We start from the raw sequence: 23,903 nt of genomic DNA, 5'->3' as shown, positions 1-23,903 counted from the left end.
TCTCTCTCTCTCTCTCTCTCTCTCTCTCTCTCTCTCTCTCTCTCTCCATTCCTCTTTCTCCCTGTCTCCCACCCTCCCTCTCAAACTTGACCATCTCCCTTGAGTAGGCATGCTTTGTTATGCTCAATATTCTCTCAGGAGAGCAGCATCTTTAGACTTGATACAGGCTGGGGCAGAAGTGAAGTAACAGAGCCAATCATGATCTGTATAATGGAGTGTCTGCCCTGATGAAATCAGGGATTCTTAAAGTATAAACAAAGAAGTGTTGACTGACCAACCTAGATTCCAGAGGGCTAATGGCGAAACATACATTCCTCCTCCTGGCAGAGAGGTGATGGCCTACTGATGGAGAGTGAGGTGTATGTTGTCAGATATGACCAATGCCAATGTGTTCATTTGTTTTGCTTAACCATACTTCTTTTTTACATGAAAGCGTTCTGTTTAGGGGAAGGAATTGGGGTAAGCATTAGTGATTAAAAAAAAAAAAACCAACAAAGTCTTTAAAAATAATGACCTCAGACTAATAAAGAATTTGTCTAATGGGTTAAGCCATGAGACTGATTCCCTATCTTGGCCCTTCTTATATTCAGGAGAAACACCTACTATGGACCTGCCTCAATAGTCCAAAATTAGATATGGCAGTTTAGCTACTGTCTGGGGTATTTTCCAACTTTTACACAAATGATCACCCAACTACAGTTGTTTCTGATGGTTCTTGTCCTCCCCCAGGTTAAGGTTGAAAGGGATTGGGATGGTGGGGTGGGAGAAGGGGAGGGAAAACTGCTCAGCCAGAAAAAGAGAGAAAGAAACTCTGAGGACACATAATTAGGGAGAGAATAGCTAGAGATAAGAGATGAAGGGATTCATTTGGAGAATATCAGACCATGTGGGAAGAACTAGCCAATAAAAGGAGGGGATTCAAACATTCATTGATAAAGGGACTATTAGATTTGTGTATCCATAATAGCAATAATTGAGTTTTCCAAGATAACTCACTGGTTATAGCAAACAATTTTTCAACAACCCTAAAAGTGATTCTACACATGGATATCACCAAATGGTCAATATGGAAATCAGATTGATTTTATACTTTGAAGCCAAAGATGGAGAAGTTCTAGACAGTCAATTAAAACAAGACCTGGAACCAACTATGGCTCAGATCATGAGCTTCTTATTGCATAATTCAGACAAATTGACCAAAGCAGGGAAAACCATCAGACCCTATAGGTATGACCTAAATAACATCTCTTATGAATATGAAATAGAGGTGATAAATAGATTTAAGGGATTAGATCTGGTAAGTAGATTGTCTGAAGAACTACAGATAGTAGTCCACAATATTGTATAGGAGGCAGCAACAAAAAACATTCCAAAGAAAGCAAGAAAGCTTTACAAATAGCTAAGGAAAGGAAAGAGAAGAGGAAAGGAGAAAGGGAAAGATAGTTCCAACTGGATTCAGAATTCTAGAGAACAGTAAAGAGAGATAAGATTTTCTTAAATGAGCAACACAAAGAAATAAAAGAAAACAACAGAATAGGAAAAACACGAGATCTCTTCAAGAAAATTAGAGATATCAAGGGAAAGTTTCATGTAAAAATGGGCATGATAAAAGACAAAAATGGCAGGGATTTAACAAAAGCAGAAGCAATTAAGAAGAGGTGGCAAGAATATACCAAAGAACTATACAAAAAAGATCTTAACATCACCAATAACCACCAATAATAGTATTGTTGCTTATCTAGAGTCAGACATCCTGAAGAATAAAGTCAAGTTAGCCTTTAGGAAGCATTATTAACAATAAGGCTAGTGGAGGGGATGGAATTCCAACTAAGTTATTTAATATACTAAAAGATGATGCTGTTAATGTGCAGGAATCAATATGCCAGCAAATTTGGAAAACTCAAAAGTGGCCACCGGATTGGAAAAAGATCAGTTTATATCCCAGTCCTAAAGAAAGGCAATGCCAAGGAATGTTCAAATTACTGAACAATTGTATTCATTTCACGTGCCAGCAAGGTTATGCTTAGGATTCTAAAGGCTAGGCTTCAGCAAGATGTGAATGAAGAATTACCAGAAAAGCAAGGAGGTTTTCAAAGAGAGTGTAACTAGAGACTGAATTGCCAACATTCGCTAGATTGTGGAGAACACAAGGGAGTTCCAGAAAAATATCTACTTTTTCTTTACTGTCTACACTAAAGCCTTTGTGTGGATCACAACAAAATGTGTCAAGTCCTCAAAGGGATGGAAGCTCCCAATCATCTTACTTATCTCCTGAGGAACCTGTATGCAGGTCAAGAAGCAGCAGTTAGAACACAAACATGGAATAACTGATTGGTTTTAAGATTGGAAAAAGAATATAACAAGGTTGTATATTGTCACCCTATTTGTTTAACTTATATGCAGAGTACATTATGTGAAATGCCAGGCTAGATCAATCAAAAGCTGGAATTAAGAGCTGTTGAAAGAAATATTGGGCGGCTAGGTGGTGCAGTGAATAGAGCACCAGCCCTGGAGTCAGGAGGCCCTGAGTTCAAATATGGCCTCAGACACTTAACACAAAAACTAGCCATGTAACCTTGGGCAAATCACTTAACTCCAATTGCCCTCCAAAAAAAAAAAAGAAATATTAACAATCTCAGATATGCAGAGGATACTACTCTGATGGCAGAAAGAAAAGAATTAAGAAGCCTTTTGATGAGGGTGAAAGAGGAGAGTGCAAAAACTGGCTTTAAGCTTAACATAAAAAAACTAAGATCTTGATAACTAGTCCTATCACTTCCTGGCAAATAGAGAGAGAGGAAATGGAAGCAGTGTCAGATTTTATATTCTTGGGCTCAAAGATCATTGCAGACAGCAACTGCAGTCATGAAATTAAGAGATGCTTGCTCCTTGAAAGGAAAGTTATAGCACATGTGGACAGAATACTAAAAAGAAAAGATGTTACCTTGACAATAAAGGTCTGAATAGTCAAAGCTTTGGTACTCCCAGTAGCAATGTATGGCTGTGAGTGTTGGACTACAAGGAAAGCTGAGTGCAGCAGAATCAACACTTTCAAATTGTGGTGCTAGAGAACACTTTGAGAGTCTTGGACAGCAAGGAGATCAAATCAGTCAATGCTTAAAGAAGTTAATTCAGGCTATTCCCTGGAAGTTCAAATAATGAAAATGAAGCTTAGATACTTTGGCCATTTCATGAGAAGCCAAGACTGATTGGAAAAGACCCTGATGTTGGGAAGATTGAAGGCAAAAGGAAAAAAAAGGAGACAGCAGAGAATGGGATGGAGAGATAGTGTCATGGAAACAATGAACATGAGCTTGGACAGTTTTGAGAGATAGTGGAGGACAGAAGGGCCTGCCATGCTATGGTCCATGGGGTCAGAAAGAATCTGAATGACTGAACACCAACAATAGCAATAATAAAATAGCATTTGGGGACATGTGAGGATTCCTTTGACTTTCTTGGTTCTCCACAACCTCTCTACATGGAGGACACTGAAGAGATGGCTTCTGAAAGAGCAGTGGTGATGTGTAAGAGCCTTGGAAAGAATGTAGAGCATGTATGGACATCCTGTTAACCGGTTCTGGTTGACTAATGGTATGGATAGGAGAAGTCTTTTTCAGTTGATTGCATAGTCTTGTCAGAATCTTCAAAAAGGCCTGAGCCAGCTTTGGCTGTCTGCATCATTGGAATCTGGTGGAACTCAACAATTCTTTTGTTCATGACTTCAGGTGACAGACCATTGTGGTAAAGGAAAGAGCCTTAGGGCCTTCTCCTCACTCTGAGGTCATATAGCCCTGGTAAAAAGGCCTTAGGCCTAGTCCTCTTTGTTTATTCTCTTCTGTCCTAGGAGAAGGGCATGGAGCCATGAGAATCTGGGAATCAGGGCCCAAGCTGGGTTTTGCATCCAGTGTAGCATCAGTGTTCAAAGGAGCAAGGACAGATCTTTGAAGATAGTCTTTAGGACTCTAAGCCCACCAGAAAGTCTCATGCACTTGGCATGCTTCATCTACACATGAACTTGGTGTAGGAACTGAGCTAAATCTTGAACTCACTTCCCTTGAGGCCAAGATTATGCCATGGAGGTATTGGGGGAAATGTTTACACATTTGTCCTTACTCTACTATTATAATAAATAGATATTTGTAAAAGGTCCTCAATGTTAAGTTAAATGGAACTCAAATGCTAGCCACAAGTTCTTTACATTGAGAGAACACAACTAGTGGTAGTAAAGAAAAGACATTCCAACCCTTTGGGGTACACTGGAACCCTGAGGGGAGGTGTAGCTTGCCTGGCTTTGAGAGAGTGGGCCCAGAGCATAAATGTTACAATAGTAATAGCCAACACTTATATAGTAGTACCTTAACATTTTTGGAGTATTTACATATATCATCTTATTCATTCCTCATGTCAGCATGGCATAGTACAAAGACTTGGGGTTGGAAAATTTAGGCTCAAACACCAGCTTCTGACACTTAGTAGGTAGACAAATCACTTAACCCTTCTGGGCCTCAGTTTCCTCACCTTTCACATAAAGGTGTTGGATTAAAGGCCTCTGAGGATCTTAATTCTATGATCTTGAATTCCCTTTCAGCTTTTTTTTTTTTTTTATAAAGCAATTGGGGTTAAGTAACTTGCTCAAGGTTACATGGCCAGGTGTTTCTGGGTGGGTGCTAAGTTGTCTGAGCCCGGGATTCGATCTCCAGGTCTTCTCAACACTGGAGCCAGTGCTCTTACTGGCTGTGCCACCTGGCCGCCCCTCCCTTTCAGCTTTGAGTCTAAAATTCTAGGGAGCTGTGTTTTTTTCCATATCTAAGTGGGAAATGAAGGGGGCATCAAAACATTTGATCTCTGTCCAATATTTGGCTCCCTAAGGAGCAAATGACTGAAATTTTCCCCAAGAGCACCTCCTAATTTTGGCTGTCTAGTTTAGCCTACTCAGCTTTTCCCTCTGAGTTGATGTTGAAGGTGCTGGCATAAGTGCTGGAAAGCCCCCAGCACTGTAGTTATTTTTAGCTGATCTTAGGGGCAGCTCATAAGTTCCTTATGCAAATAGTCCATTTAAAAAAAAGAAAATATCCACACCCTATGTTGCATACATTTTCAGACTTTTTTGATTATTGATCAGTTTTGATGGTTTTTTTTTGTCTCTTTTTCCTTCAAAAATATTATTTGCAATATGGGATGGCACTCTGGGAGAGGGAGAGTGATACTGGGGGAAATTTTAGTGATATTAAAAAACATCAATAACTTATTATTTCAAAAAGAGAAAACAGTCACACCCTTATTATGGGGCTGTCAAAATCTTCCCTTAAGCCATCATTGTATTCTTTAGCCCCCAATATTAGGTAGAGAGATTTTTCCATAATGAGGTCAGAGGATTTAACTTAGCCTTGTAGATGATGGGATCACTGAGCTAGAGTTAGAAGAGACCCCTTCGGCCACCCTGTCCAACACCCTCATTTTACAGAGAAGTATCAGCCTCTGCCACCAAGTCATTCCTTAAGTGTGGGAAATAACTATCTCCATGCTTTCTGTTCATCTTGCTTGTCAAAAAGGGAAAGAAACGTAAATATGAAAAAAGCACAGAGAAAAAGAAATATTCTGTGATCTTAGTGTATCTCAAGCCAATTCTTTATCAGAATATTGTTACTCAAAAGGAAAATCTGACACTGCAGTTCAATTTAACCCAAGTGACAAATATTTATTAAGTACATTTTAAATGCAAGGTACTGCACTAGCTGTTGGGTCTACAAAGACTAAGATGAAATATTCCCTGCCCTTGGAGATTCTATTCTACCATACAAATTCTACTGGGGCTATATGAACAGATAAGTATAATGAACTGCAAGGAGTGGCAGGGTCAAAAGTCAGGTTAGACAAAGTGTTCTAAGAATGGGGGAGAAGGGAGACAGGATTAAGAACTGGAAGGGGAGCCTTCATGGAGGCTGAGTGTAAACAGAAGTTCTTAATCTGGGGTCTGTGAACTTGTTTTTTTGTAATAACTTGATAAGTATATTTCAATAAAAATGTGTTTCCTTTGTAATAGTATGTATTTTATTTTATGCATTTAAAATATTTTTCTGAGAAGAGATCCAAGGGCTTCCTCAGACTGTCAAAAGTGTCTTTAACACACACACACACAGGTTTAAAAAGCCTGACTTAAAAGGAATATAGGGAATCTGAGAGGCAGAGATGGATGGGAATGTGTTCCAAGCCTGAGGGACAGTTTGGCTGAATGCAGGAGGCAGAAGATGGCATATTGGATTTGTCTGGGATGTAGAGGGAATGAAAGAGGATTAGCAATAGGGATGGGATCTGTAATTCTTGATGGAGGGAATGCCCTCTATCCTCTTCCAGGTGAGGAAATTCCCTTTACCAATATATGTATGTATCTTCTCTGCAACCCAGAGGGCTGTCTAGGTACTGAGTGACTTGTCCAGGGTCTCACAGTCAGTCTATGCCAAATGCTGAACTTGACCCCAATTCTTCCTGGGGTCTAACTCTTTATGCCATTCTGCATGAAGGAGAATAATTGAAATAAGGTTGTAGCTAGATTTGAGAGGACCTTAAACATCAGGCTAGGGTTCCTCTAAGGCTAATACTAAGTAGCAAAAATGTTAAGGACTATGTATTTTATCATAAAGAATGAACAACTAAAGGATTTTAAACAGAGTAGTGAAATGATCAGATTGTGATTAGGAAGATTTTTCTAGTAGTTATGGATTGGATGATGGGATGTGGAAGGAATGACTGGAGAAGGGAATGGATAGAGGCAGCAAGAATAGTAAGGAAGGAAGATGTTACTGCAGTCCCTGCAAAGGGTATCAGTGTAAATGAGGGGTGAGAAGCAAAGACAGATACACAAAATGTGACAAAATAGAACTGACAGGACTTGACAAGTGGTTAGAGGAGTGGAAAGGGGGAGGAAATAGAGAAGACCAAAACTTAAAGCTTCAGGGTTTGGGGAGTATGTCAGCACCCTTCACAGATACATAGAAGTTTGCAGGGGGTTCAGGTTTAGGGGAAATGATAATGAATTTAGCTGCTGGACATGGAGGTGTAACACAGAAATGTGAGGGGAGTGGATGCATTTCCCATAAGGCTCTGGGTTTGAGAAATGGCCCTGGTTGAAATAGCTGGGTTTTGATTGCTATGATTCTGTGTATCTTTGGGGAAGTATGGCTATGGAGACTGGAGAGATGAAACAGAGAGCTGGATCGAGAGGACTGTCACGAAGGCACCCAGTGCCAGCTGTCTGAGCAAAATGAGAAAAGCTGAGAAAAAAGACTTTTTGCTTTGACTAAGATGGTGGAGAATGGCCCACAACAGTCTGAGCAGAAACCAAGATACTTTGTGAGCAGAATTTCACAAACTTTGGTCACCTATGCAAGAGACATTTTTCATATTCACCCTATAAAAGATATGAGTCTCAGAGGGGGTTGTTTTCTTCATTATTCTCCAGAGATTAAAACCTAATTTCTAAAAGATACAGGATGAAAAATAATTTTTATTAGTTTTTTCCTTTAATAGTTTTTTTCTGTGATGTTATTATGCTGACAATCCCTGAAACAAAGTAGAGCTTCTTAAGTGACATGAATAATTGCTTAGAAGCATCTGGTCTAACAAATCATACAGGAAAAACCAACTGCATGAAGAAAGTCTATTGTCTAACTAGACTAGGATAAGCAGTTGGATGAGCTGGATGGACAGCCCAATGAGATGGTCTACCAGTACTTAAGTCCCAGACAGACTGCAGATGAGTAACGAACTTGGCCCTAAATTGAACAGTAAGAGGAAAGTGGTCTGAACTGCATTTGAAAAGTTACACAGTGTTATTAATAATCCCAAGCTTCTTACTGAGACAAAAATCTATTTTTTTAAGCATCAATATTCTTTTAGTGATGCTGGATAGCTGTGAGTTTTGGAATACTATGGTTTCTAAAGAATTAAAACTGTGGTTTACCCAAAAGGCAATGGAGAAGTTCATCATCAGCGGAAGCAGGTATATCACCAACAAAGAACTTATACAGTAAAAGCAATAGAAAGGATAACATCAGCAAGTTTCATGACCAGAAAAGGAGGTGGGCTGGTCACATAGCTGGAGTGAGGAAAAATCAACAGACAATCCATGTGTTCCACTAGTATCTAGATGCTCAACATCATGAGATGTAGAGGAAGACTCCCATCATGCTAAGTGAAACCCCTCTGATGGATTTAAAGGTGACCACAGACAAGGGTCATCTATATCTTTCATGCGAAGATACAGATCAGCTGTGACCTACACTCCAGGAGGTATTCATCAGTGAAATCACAGGTCCACCGAAGTGCTAAAGTTACTGATTGTTTTTGCCCACTTTAAATGTTTTATTTTAAAAATTCGTGTTCCTTGTCTGTTCTGCTAACCTGGTACAAAATTAGTTTAGATGGCTCTAAGAATTCCCAGTTGAGAAGTAATTTTTTTTTCCTCTTTCTTTTTAATTACTTATTACAGGAGTTGCTCTCTTATGTAGGGGAAATAAGGATAATTGGAAAGAAAGGTGATATTAAAAAACAAAAGATATATTTAAAAAGGAGAAATTTCCAGCTGAGTTGGGTTAGGATTTTGAGAAAAATTAGGTCCACATAATAATAGTGATAATGACAATGATAGTAACTATTTTAATGATAATAACAATGATAGCCAGCATTTGTATAATGCTTCAAGTCCCTTACACTCATTATCTTTTTTAATCTCTGAGATATCTGGGAGGCAGGTGCTATTATTTTCCCTATTTAACAGATGAAGAAACTGAGGCTGGTGGAGATGAAGTAAATTGTCCAGGATCCCACAGCTAGTAAGTATCTGAGGCAGAATTCAAGTTCAGATCTTCTTGACTTCCAGTCTAGTCCTCTATCTACTACATCCACACGGGACCCAGTAATCCTTTTGAATTGAGAACTGAGTAGCAAATGGGATCCACTGAACTTGAGGTATTGGTAGGACATCCACATGTGGATATTCAGCAGGCAACTTGAGAGGTGAGACTGGAATTCAGGAGAGACATTACTGATATAGAAACCATACCTATATCTATCTATCCATCTATCTATCCATCCATCCATCCATCCATCTATCTATCTATCTATCTGTCTGTCTGTCTGTCTTTCTATCCACTTGGGAGCCATCTGTTTAGCAGTTCATGAGAAAAGATGAGATAATCATGGAAGAGTATAGAGAAAGAAGAGGAAGATCCCAGACATTTATTAGGACCTACTACATGTGAGGCATGGTCTTAGGTGCTAAAGACACCTGGCATAGGTTTCTGGGATGCCAAAGACATAGTCCCTTCCCTTAGAGAGCTTAGAGTTTAAGAAAAATTTGAATAAAATACATCTACAAATGATTATAACACTAGTCAGAATATGATCAGTGAATAGAAAGTGGACAGAAAGAGGACCAGGTGAAATACTATGATAAATGAGAGTGAAAGAGGGTGATTACTTCAGTTCAGGGGTCAGGGAGGGTAGGGACTAGGAGAGCTTCATAGAGGAGCTGGCACCTGAACTGGGCCTTGAAGGATAGAGATTTCAACAGGTGTTTGGGGATATTAGGCACAGTGAGACCACAGGCGAAGAAACAACAGAGCTCAAGGCAACATGGACAACACTGACTTGTTCAGTTTGGTTAGACACATAGGTTCCCAGAGTGGGTTATGATACTGTCCTCTGGGGTGCTGGAAAAATTGGGGGGTGGTGGTAGTAGCCTCGGGTGCAATTAGGGGCACTATATAAAAATAAGGGGGTGGTGGAAGCATAAGAGAAAAAAATTTTTGAAAAACCATTCATACATGTTTCATCTGTTGTATAACAGAGTTAAAGTTGCAATGATTACATTATTTTCCAAATAAACACACAAAATGCAAGTTATAACTGATCAGTGGTCAAGTCCACCAACAAGTCTTATTTAACAAGCAAGTGTTGGCAGGTGAGCATGTAGCACATTGTTTGAAAGTTCAGTATGTATCTGCAGAAATATGTGTAATGACTTGTTTACAATACGATACTATATGGCTACATGATGATTGCATCATCAAAATTTCAATTTTGGAAAAAAGTCACAAATTTAAAATAAATTATTAAATTTAAGATGTCGGGGGTGGCCAGGTAGCACAGCGAGTAAGAGCACCGGCTCCAGTGTCAGGGTGACCTGGAGATCGAATCCCGGGCTCAGACACTTAGCACCCACCCAGAAACACCTGGCCGTGTAACCTTGAGCAAGTTACTTAACCCCAATTGCTTAGGGATGGCCAGGTGGCTTAGCAAGTAAGAGCACCGGTTCCAGAGTTGGGATGACCTGGGGATCGAATCCCGGGCTCAGACACTCAGCACCACACCCAGAAATAACTGGCTGTGTGTAACCTTGAGCAAGTCACTTAACCCTGATTGCTTAAAAAAAAAAAATTTAAGATGTCATTTTAAAAAATTATATTTTTTGAAATGATGTAAATTTCCAAAAAAAAAAAAAAATCATTCAAGGGTTAAAGGGAGCAAATTTTGGCGGGGGCGGGGGGAACTGAGCAATTTTTTTTAAAGGGGGAAGTAGTCCAAATAAGTTTGAGAACCTCTGCACTAGAACCTTGAAAAGAATGAAAATCAGCTAGGTATAGAAGGAAAGAGCCCTAGGTATTGAATCAGAGACCTTCAATTCAAGACCCAGCTCTGTGATTTATTACTTTTAGGCAAGACCACCTGCCTCCTTCTGGATGAAAATTTAGGGGTCAGATTAAATGATCTCTGAGGTCCCTTCCAGCTCTAGATCTATGAAACTATAGAAGCAATATAAGAAAAACCTAGAAAAAGACAGGAGCTAGTTTGTGGAAGACTTCAAATGCCAGACTAAGGTAGGGTAATGGTCAGCGATAGAGGGTCACTACAGGTTTTGAACAGAGGACTAACGTGATCAGATCTGAACATCAAGAAGGCTAATCTGGCAGCTCTGTGAGGATTAGAGAATGGAGACAAGAGAGAAGAGACAAAACGATCAGTTAGGTGGTTACTGCAAGAGTTCAGGTGAAAAGGGATGGCAAATCCAAGTGGATAGAGGGGGTGGACATGATAGATAGTGTGAAAAAGCACAGATAGGACAAGTGATGGGACAGGGTGAAATATGAGGAGTGAAGAAGAGGGAAGGCTTAAAGACCACTAAAGTTTCGTGTCTGAATCGGTTTGGATACGGGTCTGAACAGCTGGAAGAATAATACACAAACTGATTCCAAACTGATCGCGTGGCCCAATTCAGAGAGTGATTATTAATGGTTCAATGTCAATTTGGTAGGACCTCTCCAGTGGAGTGCCCCCGGGATCAATGATTGGACTCATGCTGTTTAACATTTTTATCTATGCAAGGTCAATGTGGAAATCTGTTTTGCTTGACTATGCATATTTGTTATAGGGGTTTTGGTTTTCTTTTTTTTTTTTTCAATGAGGAGGAAGATATGGGAGAGTAAAAAAATAAATGCTTATTATTTGGGAAAAAGAAACTTTTAAAAGTTTAACAGTGACTGAGATATAGATATAGATGGCATGATTATCAGATTTGCAGATGGCCCAAAACTGAGAGAAATAATTAACATACTGCAGCAAAGAATGCAAAAAAGATCTTGACAGCTAGAATATCACACTGAATCTATTAAAAAAAAAAGTTTAAAAAGAACAATGGTAAAATATTCCACCTGAGTTAAAAAAATAAGCTTCCTAAGTATAGGATGGGTGAGGCATGGTCAGATGGGAGTTTAACTGAAAAAGATCAGGGAGTTTTAGTGTACTGCAAGATTAACATGAGCCAGAAATGTGATCCAGCAATTAAAAAATCTAAAGCAATTTTGGACTGCACTGAGAGGTATAGCTTCCATGAATAAGGTGGTGTCCCCTCTGTACTCTGTTTTTGTGAGACCACATCCAGAGGACTGTTTCTAGCTCTGGGGGGGGCCATAGTTTAGGAAAGACACTGATAAGCTAGAGAGAACCCAGAGGATGACAACCAGGAAAATGGAGGACTTTGAGTACAGGCTATATGAGGATCTGTTGAAGGATTTGGGATTTTATCCCAATGAAAATAACCCTGGGCAGAAAGATAACAGTTGTCTTCAAGAATCTGAAAGATTGTCATATGAAAGAGGGACTAGACCTCTTCTGTTTGGTCTCAGAGAGCAGAACTGGAAGCAATGGGTGGAAGCTTCCAAGAAGAAGATCTAGATTTGATGTAAGGAAAAATTTCCTAAGTTTTAGCAGTGTCCCAAATGCTGCCTTAGGAAGGAATGGCTCTCCTCCATCCTCTTCCCTAGAGGGCTCCAAGTAGTGGTGGGATGATCACTTATTGAGTGTTTTTTTTTTTTTTTTGTTTTTTGCTTTTTGGAGGGCAATTGGGGTTAAGTACTTATCCAAGGTCACAAGGCTAGTTTTTTGTATTAAGTGTCTGAGGCTGGATTTGAACTCAGGTCCTCCTGACTCCAGGGCGCCACCTAGCCGCCCCCTAACTTGTTGCGTGTTATAATGGGAGAATTATGTTTCAGGTCTAGTTTGGACTAGATAGCTACTGAGTTGGAGTTGTTAGTCTCTTCTTACTCTAAAATTCCGTGATTCTTTAGTTTTGTATCGTAGAGTGGATATTTTTCAGGTATAGTTGGACTAAATAGCATCAATGTGCCTGTTTTCCCACAGCCCCTCCAATATTTGTCACTCTCCATTTTCTGGTTATCTTTGCCAATCGCATGTGAGGCAGAATGTCAGAAAAGCTTTCGTTTGCATTTCTCTAATTATTAGTGATTTGGGTCATTTTTTTTTCCCATATGACTGTAGAAAGGTGTTTCTTGAGAGATTCTTGTTCATATCTTTATACCATTTATCAATTGAGGAATGGTTCTTATTATATAAATTTGAATAGATTCTTTATATATCTTGGAAATCAGACCTTTATAAGAAGAAACTTACAGGAGTTATTGAGGTCTCTTCCAAGTCTGAAATTCTGTGATTCAAGTACAGAAAAATTCAATTCAATTCAATAAGCATTTATTAAGAGCCTGGTTAGTATGGACTACTCCTACTGTTCCAGGCATTAAGGAGAGTAAGAAATTTTGTAATAGAATATTCTCCCCATAAATTAGGGGGAAAAAAAGAAAACTTTGCTGCCTCCATGGAGTTTACATTCTACACAACCCCTATGAAAAGATTTGCAATAGAACAGTACCTCTCATAAATAAATAAATGAATGAGAGTCCCTGCCCTCATGGAATTCTACTGGACAGGAATTGTCTGTGAGCAGATAAATAAGGCAACATTTACAAAAAATAAATACAAAGCAATTACTAGAGAAAGAGGAGAGAACCAATAACCTGGGGGTGAGGATGGGGAGGGGTCCTGGAAAGGCTTTCAGCACTTAAACTGGGGGTGGAGATGGAATTAGAGAAAAGGAAGGAAGAATATTTCAGGTAAGATAAACAACTCCGTACCTGAAATCACATTTTTACTTTTTCTCTATGTGTGCTGTATTTCCCCCACCCACCCATTTGGAGCAGTTAGGTGGCATAGAGAATAGTGCTTGACCTGAAGCCAGGAAGACCTAAATTCAAATATAGCCTCAGACACTTTTACTAGCTATGTGACCCTGAGCAAGTCACTTACCCTGGACTACTTGTTTCCTCTTCCGTAAAATGAGGATAATATAATGGTTGCTACCTCCCAGGATGGTTGTGAGGATCAAATGAGATATTTGTAAAGCATTTAGCACAGTGCCTGGAACATAGCAGGATAATAAGTGCTTATTACCCATCTATCTATGAAGGCAGTAGAGATAAAGTTGTCTACAGGCCAGCTTGGCTGGAACATAAAGTATGTGATGGAGAGTAATGGAAAATCATCACAGATAGACTGGAGGCAGTTTTTAGGGGCTATAATTATATATCGGAGGAGTTTGCATTTATAGAAGCAGGTTTTTAATAGGCAGCCACATCCCTGAGAAGTTTACAAGGCTCTTCCATATTGATCCTTGGGGTCGTCCTATGAGAAGCAATTTAAGGCAGCGGGGATTGGAGCTAGACATGACTGGAAGATGCTCAAGTAAAAGCAACACATTTGGAAGAGAGCTAGATCTGGAGCAGGAGAACCTGGGCTTCTGTCTGGCTCTACCATTGCATTACCTAGGGCAAATCACTTAACATCTCTGATAAAGAACTTGGAATTAAATGGCTGTTGAGGCCTCTCCCAGCACTAGATTTATGATCCTCTGATCAGATTTTCATCATGGAAAATGTGGAGAGAATGTTTGTCCAAGGAAGATTTTGGAGTCTCCTTTTCTAGAGAGTTTAAAGGAGAGAGAGCATTTAAGGATGCTTTAGGGGCAGAAGTGCCCGGAGGCAGGGCCACAGGGTCTGAGTACAGAATCATAGCATTTCAGAGTTTCCAGAGACCTTAGAGATCATTCCAGCCCACACCCTTTATTTGGCAGTGAAGAAGCCTGGGCCCTAAGAGGGGAAGGGAATTACCCAAGAGAACGAAGATAACAAGTAAGTAGCAAAACCCAAACCAAGTTGTCTCCCTCTAAACCTACTACACTTCTCTTTAGAACCCACTCATTGAGAGTGATGTTCTATTTTTGAAGAGCAGGGAATGACAGGGGACATTTCATACTTGGGCAGATCATAGTTATTCGGCCACCTACACTACCAAAAATGGCAATAAACTTTTCTGACTTAGAATTTACCCCTGAGGATTAGTGTTGGAGTTACAACAATGGTATGAAAGAATGATAGTTGATATTTATATAGAATTTGTTGATCAATTTGGGGTTTGCAAAACAACATTTCTCCTTTTATCCTCACAACCTCCCTGTGGAGGTATTATTACTAGCCTTATTTTACAGATGAAGAAACTGAGTCTCAGAGACTTGTCCAGTGTCATGACATAAGCTCCAGAGGTGGAATTCAAACTGAGAAGAAACTGACAATCTATTTGACAAAAGCAAGAGGAAGGACAACAAAGGGGTGCTGTGACACAACTGGAACACTGAAATGATTGCCAACCATTGTTTTGTGCACAACCCCACCACCACCGATGCCAACTGCTGCCCAACTACTGCTGATGGGCAGATAAGTCCCAAAGCCTCAGGAGCAGCAGACCCCCTCCCTCCCCAACACACACACACACACACACACACACACACACACACACACACACACACTCCTACCAGTCCAGTTTGCAGACTATTGCTGAAACCATATTGAGAGGAGCAATACTCCTAGAGAAGTAGCCAACCATCCATGTCACCTGCAAAACCAAGTGCCAACCACCTGCCACCTTGGGATAGGCAAGCAAGGCTTATAGCCTACCTGATGTAGCAGGCATCCTGAGGAACAGGGGGTGGGGAAGAGGCGGCAGTACTGCCAGGTGAGTCAAACCATTTCCACCACCTTGGATCACTTTTCCTCAGACCCTGGCATAGACTGCCTAGGAACCTGACTCCAAAAGCCCAAGAATAGTAGTGCCCTTCCCTCAGACCCTCAATCCTGTTCCTAGCCCACTCCTCCATAACCACCATTCAGGAAGCTGCCACCCTTATCACTATTACCTACCAATTGTCACTGGTGGGTGGGTAAGCCCAAGAGTCCATAGAAAACAGCACCCTTCAGGCCGTTGGTCCTGTCTCTACCTCCACCCCCATCTCCTAGGCAACCAACTCTTGTGGAGTTGTGATCTAGGGATTGTCTTTTGAGAGGCTACAGCCCCTGCCATGTCAGCAAACAGAGCAAATGTAGAAGGTCATTAGACCTTCTTTGGTGGAGAATGTTCTCACCTCCATCGATCACCCTTGGCACCATCAGATAGCTCAAGATCATAAACAGATATGGTTTATTAATGGAATGACACCAAAGATGAAGTTTTGATTCTGCACCCTATGGATCACTAGGCCTTTCAATCTGACTTGTAGTTGAAGTTGTATGTGTATGTGTGTGCTTACATGCATGGGTGTGTATATAAACACACATATACACACATATGTATACATATACATGTGTATATATCTATATACATACATATGTATATTATATATAATCTCAGGGACTGTTCTACTTTTCCATTTACATTACCAGTATTTAGCACAGTGCTTTACTCATACTAAGAACTTAGTAAGTACTTTTCATTCATTCATTCTTTCATTTAGCTAATGGCAGAACCATGGACATGTTGGGATGGTATTCATACAAGATATGGTTCTACAAGGGTATTCACTATTCAAAAGGCATAGGATAAATAAACAGGAGAGCACAGTAATACTGTAAATTAAGAGGGTATGCTTAAGTACATGAGGGACCAGAAGAAGGATGCACATCTGAAAGCATTTGTATAAAGATCAGAGGAGGCAGAAATACAAGGGATAGTGCCATCAGGTATACTACAAACCACCTGGACAGAAAGAGGAAATAGATAAGATTTTAGAAAACAGAGCAGTTGGTTTTATTGTCCCGCAGAGATCTCAAGGGAAACTGTATGTTTTCTATAGGACATGGAATTACTAGTGTCTTGTACTGTTTGGAAGAAAAGGGCTGAATGATGAAGGCTAATATAACTTGCATATTACCATCTTGAACTTAAAAAAAATGATATGCTATAAATGATCCTGACATTAGTCATACTGTTGCTTATGAATTCCTTAAAGTTTAAAGTTATGATTTAATTGTAAAAGGCAAATGGAAAATGTATATTTTGATGAGCTAGGAAGTTATTTTTTGAAAGTCAACTTTAAGATGAGTTTCAGCATAGCTAAATCTGCTGAATGCACTGAAACTTTAGAGTGTAATCCATGTTACTTTTCTGTGTAGGCTTTTATCAGAAATCTTCATCAGTTCAGGGTTGGGGAAGGAGAGAGGAGGGACATGTTGGTTTCATTCTTGAGGGATGTCCAAAAATAGATTTTTTTCTTCTCCAGAAGCTGATTCTATTTTCTAAATTTGGTTAAAGGAGAGTTTTAAAGTGAATAACAGGGCTTCCATTATAAAAAAGATAAAGAACAAAAGAAATTAGAAAGAGGATCTCAGAAGTTCTCCCCAGTTCTGATATTCTGTGAAGTCCTAGATTCTGCAAAGGAAAAAGATAATTCTACTCCTAACCAAAAATACACACATACACTCACTCAGAGGCATGCATGTGTGTGCGTGTGCACACACACACACACACACACACACATTCCTATACTTTATAGTCCTAAAGTTGTTTTTTTTCTACTCTGGATAAACTCAAATTCTAACTTTTAGTTCAGGATAATAATAATAATAAGTAACATTTACATAACACTTTAAGGTTTACTTCATCTTATCCTTACAACAACCCTGGAAAGTAGGTGCTGTTGTTCTCCCCATTTTATAGATAAGGAAACTAAGGCAGAGAGAGGTTAAGTGGCTTGCCCAGAGTCACACAGCTAATAAGTGTCTGATGTAGGATTTGCACTCCAATCTCTCTTATTCCAAATCCAGCATTCTATCCATCTCACCACCTAGTGACCTGATGATGGGGATATGGATGGGTGGGAAGGAAATCATCTCTAAACCCCACTATCATACTCAGGGTGGGAAGGAAGAGAGAAGATAGGAAATTTGGAACTCATATTCTTTTTTTTTTTCCACCTACTTTCTTTTGGCCCTGAGTCCGTTCTGTGAATGATAGGAGAAACGAAATCTCAGATGGGGAAATAGGAAAAAGGGGTTGCATTCACATGTTTCCAAACACTCATGGGAAGATCATTGCACCATTTCCTAACTACTAATCCAAAGTATGAAAGTCCTTAAATACAAGATTAATAGGAAAGACTTGGTCCTATGAAAAATAGACAGAGGCTTCAATGAAGGTTCTTAAGCAAGCAAAGTGACATGAGGCATTAGGTATTTAAGGAAGATCAATATGGTAGCTACATGCCAAATGGACTAGAGAGGGCATAGAGAAGAAGGGATGGATCTATGAGCCATTTCAAAGGAAGCTTCAATGAAACTGGATTACTTGGGTATAAGAGATGAAAGAAAGACCCTAGATAACAATGATTGTAAAGCTTCAGGTCTGTTGCTGGGGGGATGATTATACTGGTGCCAAAACAAAAATAGCCCTCTCCAAAGACACATTTTTTTCTCTTTTCCATTCTTCTTGCCCCCTAAAATGGGTGAGAGACAGTAGAGTAGGTTCTTCTACAAGTGGAAGTTTCTCTGTCTCCAAGGAGAAAGGAAATTTCCAGTATACAACCTATTTATTGCACAGGTGGAGTGATTATTCCTAGCTCCTGCCTGCCACTCCCTCCCCCTACCTTGGGAAGGAGAGCAAAGGAAAGGCTATGGAGAGGAGCAGGGTCAGAGAGGCTCCCTACACAGGATCAAACTGAGATTATCAATGAGATTTTGAGACAGTCAAAAACGGGTATGGGGGTGGGTAGAATGATGGGGAATGGAAATGAGATCCATATCACTGGGAGAGGGGGAAGGGGAGAGAAGGCTTATGCTATTAGTACAGCCAATGGCAATCAATGTGAATCTAAGCAAAAATGTCAGTTTCAATTATTCAGCCAATAAACATTTATTTATTTACTTTTTGGAAGGGAGAAGGCAGGGCAATTGGGGTGAAGTGACTTGCCCAAGGTAACAAGGCTAGTAAGTGTTAAGTGGCTGAGGCTGCATTTGAACTCAGTTCCTCCTGACTCCAGGGTCAGTGCTCTATTCACTGCACCACCTTAGCTGCCCCAATCAACAAATATTTATTAAGCTCCTCTTGTGTACTGTGCTAGGGGTTGGAACTACAAAGATGAAACAAAACACATCCTTATTCTCAAGGAACTTATTTTCATTTAATGGAGGGAAATAATGTGAATACATATAGCATATAATACAAAAGAGAGAGAACATATACACCAGAGTAATTTGGGGGGGGACTAGCGACTTGGGGGAATCAGGATAGGGATCTTGTGGGAGATGTTACTTGTGCTTAGCTTTAAATGAAACTAGGGATTCTAGGAGGCAAAAGTAAGGCTGGAGAGCATTTCAGGCAAGAGGAAGAGAAGGAGCACAGACAGGAGATGAAATGTTGTGGAGCAGGCACCAAAAGCTGGTCAATTTGGCTGCACAGCATAGCTTCTCAAGATGAGTAATGTATAATGAGCCTGGAATGTCTAACTGAAAAGTTTGCATTTTATCCTAGAGGCAGTGGGAAGCCACTGGAACTTTCTGAGCAAGGAGTAGATGGTTTAATTCCAGGGGATACTCCAGAAGCCTGGAGAAAGTAAATCCTAATTCAGTGACTCTCCCAGGGGCCATTGCTTCCTGAACCCCATCACTTCCAGACTACTTGCTCTTATGCCAGTGGAACCAGATTTAAAGACTCTGTGGTACTCAAATAATGGAAATAGGACCTCAAGGGTATGTGACTATATCAGTCATTCAATCAATGACATTTATTAAGTGCCTATTTCACGTGCCAGGCACTATCACTAGATGCTAGGAATTCAAAGACAAAAAAGAGAGAGTCCCTTCCCTCATGGATCTTATATTCTATCCTGAGTTTGGTTTTGGATCTGTTGAGTTTGAAATTCTGGGACATCTGTAAAGATTAAGGGCATAGAGTATTCAGTATACTTTAGAGGAACACAGAAACATCATTTCAAAGGAATAACTTGAGGCAAAATTTTACAGCATAAAGAAAATGCTGAGACCTCAGAGAGAATGACTAAACATATCAGGACCACATCATCACATATCTGCAATTTCCAGCAGACAGCCATGAGCATTAGTCAAGAGGGAGACTCAGCTACCTTGGAATGCCCGGATCCCAGTATCCCATGGACTTTCTGTAATGACTGGAGCTAACTTAAGCTTTTCCAGGGTACTCTCTGAGCATAGCAGGCAGCAAGGAGAAACCCAGGAGCTGAGCACCATCACCAACCCTGCCTCTTGTACTGGAGCTTAGAAAAGCATAGAAGTTAGCACTGGCAGGACATGCTGAGGTTCCCTTACAATCTATGCTTCAAGGCTACTGTCAGCCTTTGAATCCCTGGCACAACCCAAGAGACTTGATCCTGGAAACTCCCTAGAGCCCAAGACTGGAAAGAATATAAACTCAGCATTAAATCTGAGTTATCTTCATTGCATGAGAAGGATGCAGGGTGTTCCCTGGGAGTTCTGCACACGATTCACCTCCATGACTCTGACTTTGAAAGAATTGTTAAATCAATGACTTTACTGCAGAGTCATATAATCATGCTAGAGTAATGGTGTGAGAGAGAACTGGAAAAACTGGAAAATATATGAATTACTGAAGCCCAACTAGGTGAGTCAATGGAAATCACCACAACGGGCTAGGAAGGAGAGAGGGGACTGGAGGGAGAAGGGAGGCTGCCTGCTAGGTAATCAGTGGTTCCAAGTGTTAGACCTTTGATAGGGCTAAGACCAGTCCCTCCAACCAAAGACAGATAAGAAGATTGCTTTCATTATTATGTGCATATACCGTCAACTCCCCTCCCCTCCTGTCTCCTCTCTTCTCCTCTGCTCTCCTCTCCTTTCCTCTAAACTCCCCTCCCCTCCTCTCCCTCTCCTTTTCTCTCCTCTCCTCTTCCCTCCTCTCCTCTGCCCTTCTCTCCTCTTCCCTCTCTCCTCTCCTTTCTTCTCCTCTCCTCTCCATAGGGTGTCATGCCCTTACCTAAGGGTACTCTGCCCAAAGGAAGGTAAATTTTGATGACTGAAGTCTACCTGGATATCTTAGAGTTTACCATCTATATTTCTTTCTTAAAGACCATGCCTGAAACCCAATTCACTCTAGTTCTCATTGATTGGCCAACAATAGGTCCCAGCCCAAGCACCACTTAATGGTTATTTTTTTGGGCCCTGATGGCTCATAATTGTTTTTCTTCTGGCCAGAAATAACCCTGAGGGTCTCCCCCTCCTAGTTTGATTTTTCTTTTTTATTAAAGAGGCCATCCCATGGCTCACTTCTTTTTTTTTTTTTTAAGCAATCCGGGTTAAGTAACTTGCTCAAGGTTACATGGCCAGTTATTTCTGGGTGTGGTGCTAAGTATTTGAGCCCGGAATCGATTCCCAGGTCATCCCGACACTGGAACCGGCGCTCTTACTCGCTGAGCCACCTGGCCACCTCACTTCTTAAACAGCCCTAATCACTGAATGGGTGTTGACTCAGTCATGATGAGAACTCAAAAAGACCTTACCTTAAAAACTTCAAGGTCTCCCATTGCATCCTGGGCCATCTCCAGTCATCCTGATCTATATCTGGTCATTGGATCCAGATGGCTCTGGAGGAGGAAATGAGGCTGGTAACTTTGCACAGCTCTCCCTCACTTCAATCCAATTCACTTGCAAGTGATGGCATCACCTTCCTGATGTCATGATCCTCTTCGAGAATGAAGGACAAACCATGCACACACACACACAATATGCATATTGCACAAGCATCTTCTATGTCAACAACTACTTTTCAGATGTGAAGGAAAAAAATGGTAGAAGAGTGGTGGATGGGACCTACTAATAATTTGTGACCTATTTAAATGACCTTTTGGTGTTTGGGAAGATACTAGGAGGACAGGAGGAAAGAGAGCAGACTCAGAGAATCTCGGAACTAGAAGGGAGCTCATAAGCCATAGGTGGCCATTTAGCTTTTGCTTGCCTCCTCCATTAAGGGGGAGACCATGTAGGTCTTCTTATATATAAAATGAGGGGATTAAGCCAGATGTGTTCCGAGGCACCTTCTAGCTCTAATCCTATCACCTCTGGAGGCAGGCCATTCCACTTTGGAATAGCTTTCATTATTAGGAAATTTTTCTTTACATCAGGCCTAAGTGTACCTCTCTGTTACTCTGAGTTCTGTCCTCTGGAGTCAAGCAGAAAAAAGTCTAATTTCTCTTTCATGTGATAGTCCCTCAAATAGATCTCCCTAAGTTTTCTCTTCTTTAACCTAAACTTCCTTCTCAATCCTCATATGACACAATAACAAGGCTCTTCATCATCCTGGTCACCTTTTTCTGGATGCTCCCAAACTTCCTAAACAGCAGCACCCAGAACTGACCCCAATGCTCCAAGAATAGTCTAACCAGAGTCTATAGGGACTCTCACCTCCCTGGTCCTGGATGATGTGTCTCCCATAATGCAGTTTTAGATTGCCTTAGCTTTCCCCCCATTACTATGTTATTCTGTGGACTCTTAATCAGGTTTGCAACCCCCTAAAAAGTTCCATCTTTTTCAGAGGAATTGAAATCTAGCTACATCTCCCCCATCTTGGACTAGTGAGGTGTTATTTATTGAACCAAGTACGGACATACATAATTTTATTATATTTAGCTTCACTGAACTGTGCAAATATTGCCTTTAAAAAAAATTGAAGGTTTGTAGAAGCCATGTGGTAAGCAAGTCTTTCAGCACCATTTTTCCAACAGTGTGAGCTCACATCATGTCTATGTCACATTTTGGTAATTCTTGCAATATTTCAAACTTTTTCATTATTATCATATCTGTTATAGTGACCTGTGGTCAGTGATCTTTGAAGTTACTATTGTAGTTATTTGGGGGCACCATGAATCACACCCACATAAGACTTCGAACTTAATCATAAAATGTTGTGTGTGTTCTGACTGTTCCACTGACTGGCTGTCCCTATCTCTCTCCTTCTCCTCAGACCTCCCTATTCCCTGAGACATAACAAAATTGAAGAATATTACAAAAACTTAGTTGATAAAGCAGTGGTAGGGTTTAAAAGAACTGTATCCAATTTTGAAAGAAATTCTACTGTGGATAAAATCCTATCAAACAGCACTGATGGGGTATGAGACATGGACCCCAAAAAATGCAAACCAGCTCCTGAACTTTCCCACATATCTCCACCTAGATACTCAATAATCCTTTCAACTGTCCTTTCATTGTGGCCCCAACCCAGCCCAACTTTCCATTCTCTGTTACCTCTGACCCCGGCAGCCCTTCATTGTCTGTTACCCATGGCCCACTACAGGCTACTTGTCACTCCTTAATCCCATACAAATCTTCCCACTCCTTCTGTACAAAATATCCATTTTGCCCCTATTAAATGGCTCAGATTCTTAAAACCTGGCCTGCTTGCATCAGTGTCACAAATAGTACAGACTCATTAGGAATCACACCCACCACAGCCAATGTTTTAATAAATTACTTTGATTGAAAGAAGGCTTGAGTGGCTTCTTTTGAGGCAGATCTGTGCCCTCTGCCCTTGCATTTGAAGGGGTTCTCAAGACCCCTAGACTGCAACAGCATCACATGCTACAGATAAAGAAGAGTCAATCAATGTGGCAAACTTCATTGTCTTATTTTAAGAAATTGCCAGTCACCTCAACTTTCAGCAACCACCTGATCAGTTAACAGCCACCAACATCGAAGCAAGATCCTCCGTCAGAAAAAAGACTACAACTTGTTCACTGAAGGCTCAGATAATGGTTATCATTTTTTAGCAATTAAGTGTTTTTTAATTAAGGTATGTGCATTTTTGTTAGCCATAATACTATTGCATAGTTAATAGACCACAGTAAAGCATATACATAACCTTTATATGAACTGAGGAATGAAAAAATTCGTGTGACTTGTTTTGTTGCAATATTCACTTTACTGTAGTGGTCTAGAACCAAACCCACAATATCTCCCAGGTATGCCTACATAAGATATTACACTTATCCCTTATTAAACTTCATCTTTGATTCAGCCTAATGCTCTAGTCTAGGAAGATCTTTTTGCACTGAGAGTTTTAAGCAGGACACTGTGGTCTAAAACGGTTCATTACCAAGTGTCAGTTTTACTCAGCATCTTTTTACTATGTGGGCCACATAGGTTTGCTACAGGCAATGAATAAGTATTCATTATATTTGCAGAACC

At 40.4% G+C, this 23,903-nt stretch overlaps 1 protein-coding gene across 2 annotated transcripts in view; it reads right to left on the bottom strand.

The window, feature by feature from the left end:
• The window catches only part of CCND3 (cyclin D3), a 125,256-nt gene that overhangs the window by 52,606 nt on the left and 48,747 nt on the right, over positions 1-23,903 (bottom strand). Inside the window, exon 2 of one of the 2 annotated variants that reach the window (XM_069108312.1) lies at positions 21,224-21,307. The exons of the other annotated variant lie outside the window; for it this stretch is intronic. Within the exon in view, the coding sequence (XP_068964413.1) occupies positions 21,224-21,262 (39 nt within the window). The 5' untranslated portion in view covers positions 21,263-21,307. The remainder of the gene's footprint in view (positions 1-21,223; positions 21,308-23,903) is intronic. 2 annotated transcript variants of the gene reach the window in all.

This window comes from Petaurus breviceps, unplaced genomic scaffold (assembly GCF_028583685.1).
Source record: "Petaurus breviceps papuanus isolate PSGF00001 unplaced genomic scaffold, PetGlider_PUasm1.0 90352, whole genome shotgun sequence".
NCBI classification, from domain to species: domain Eukaryota; kingdom Metazoa; phylum Chordata; class Mammalia; order Diprotodontia; family Petauridae; genus Petaurus; species Petaurus breviceps.
Note: the sequence above shows the minus strand (reverse complement) of the source record. Positions and strands in the feature narration are given on the sequence as shown.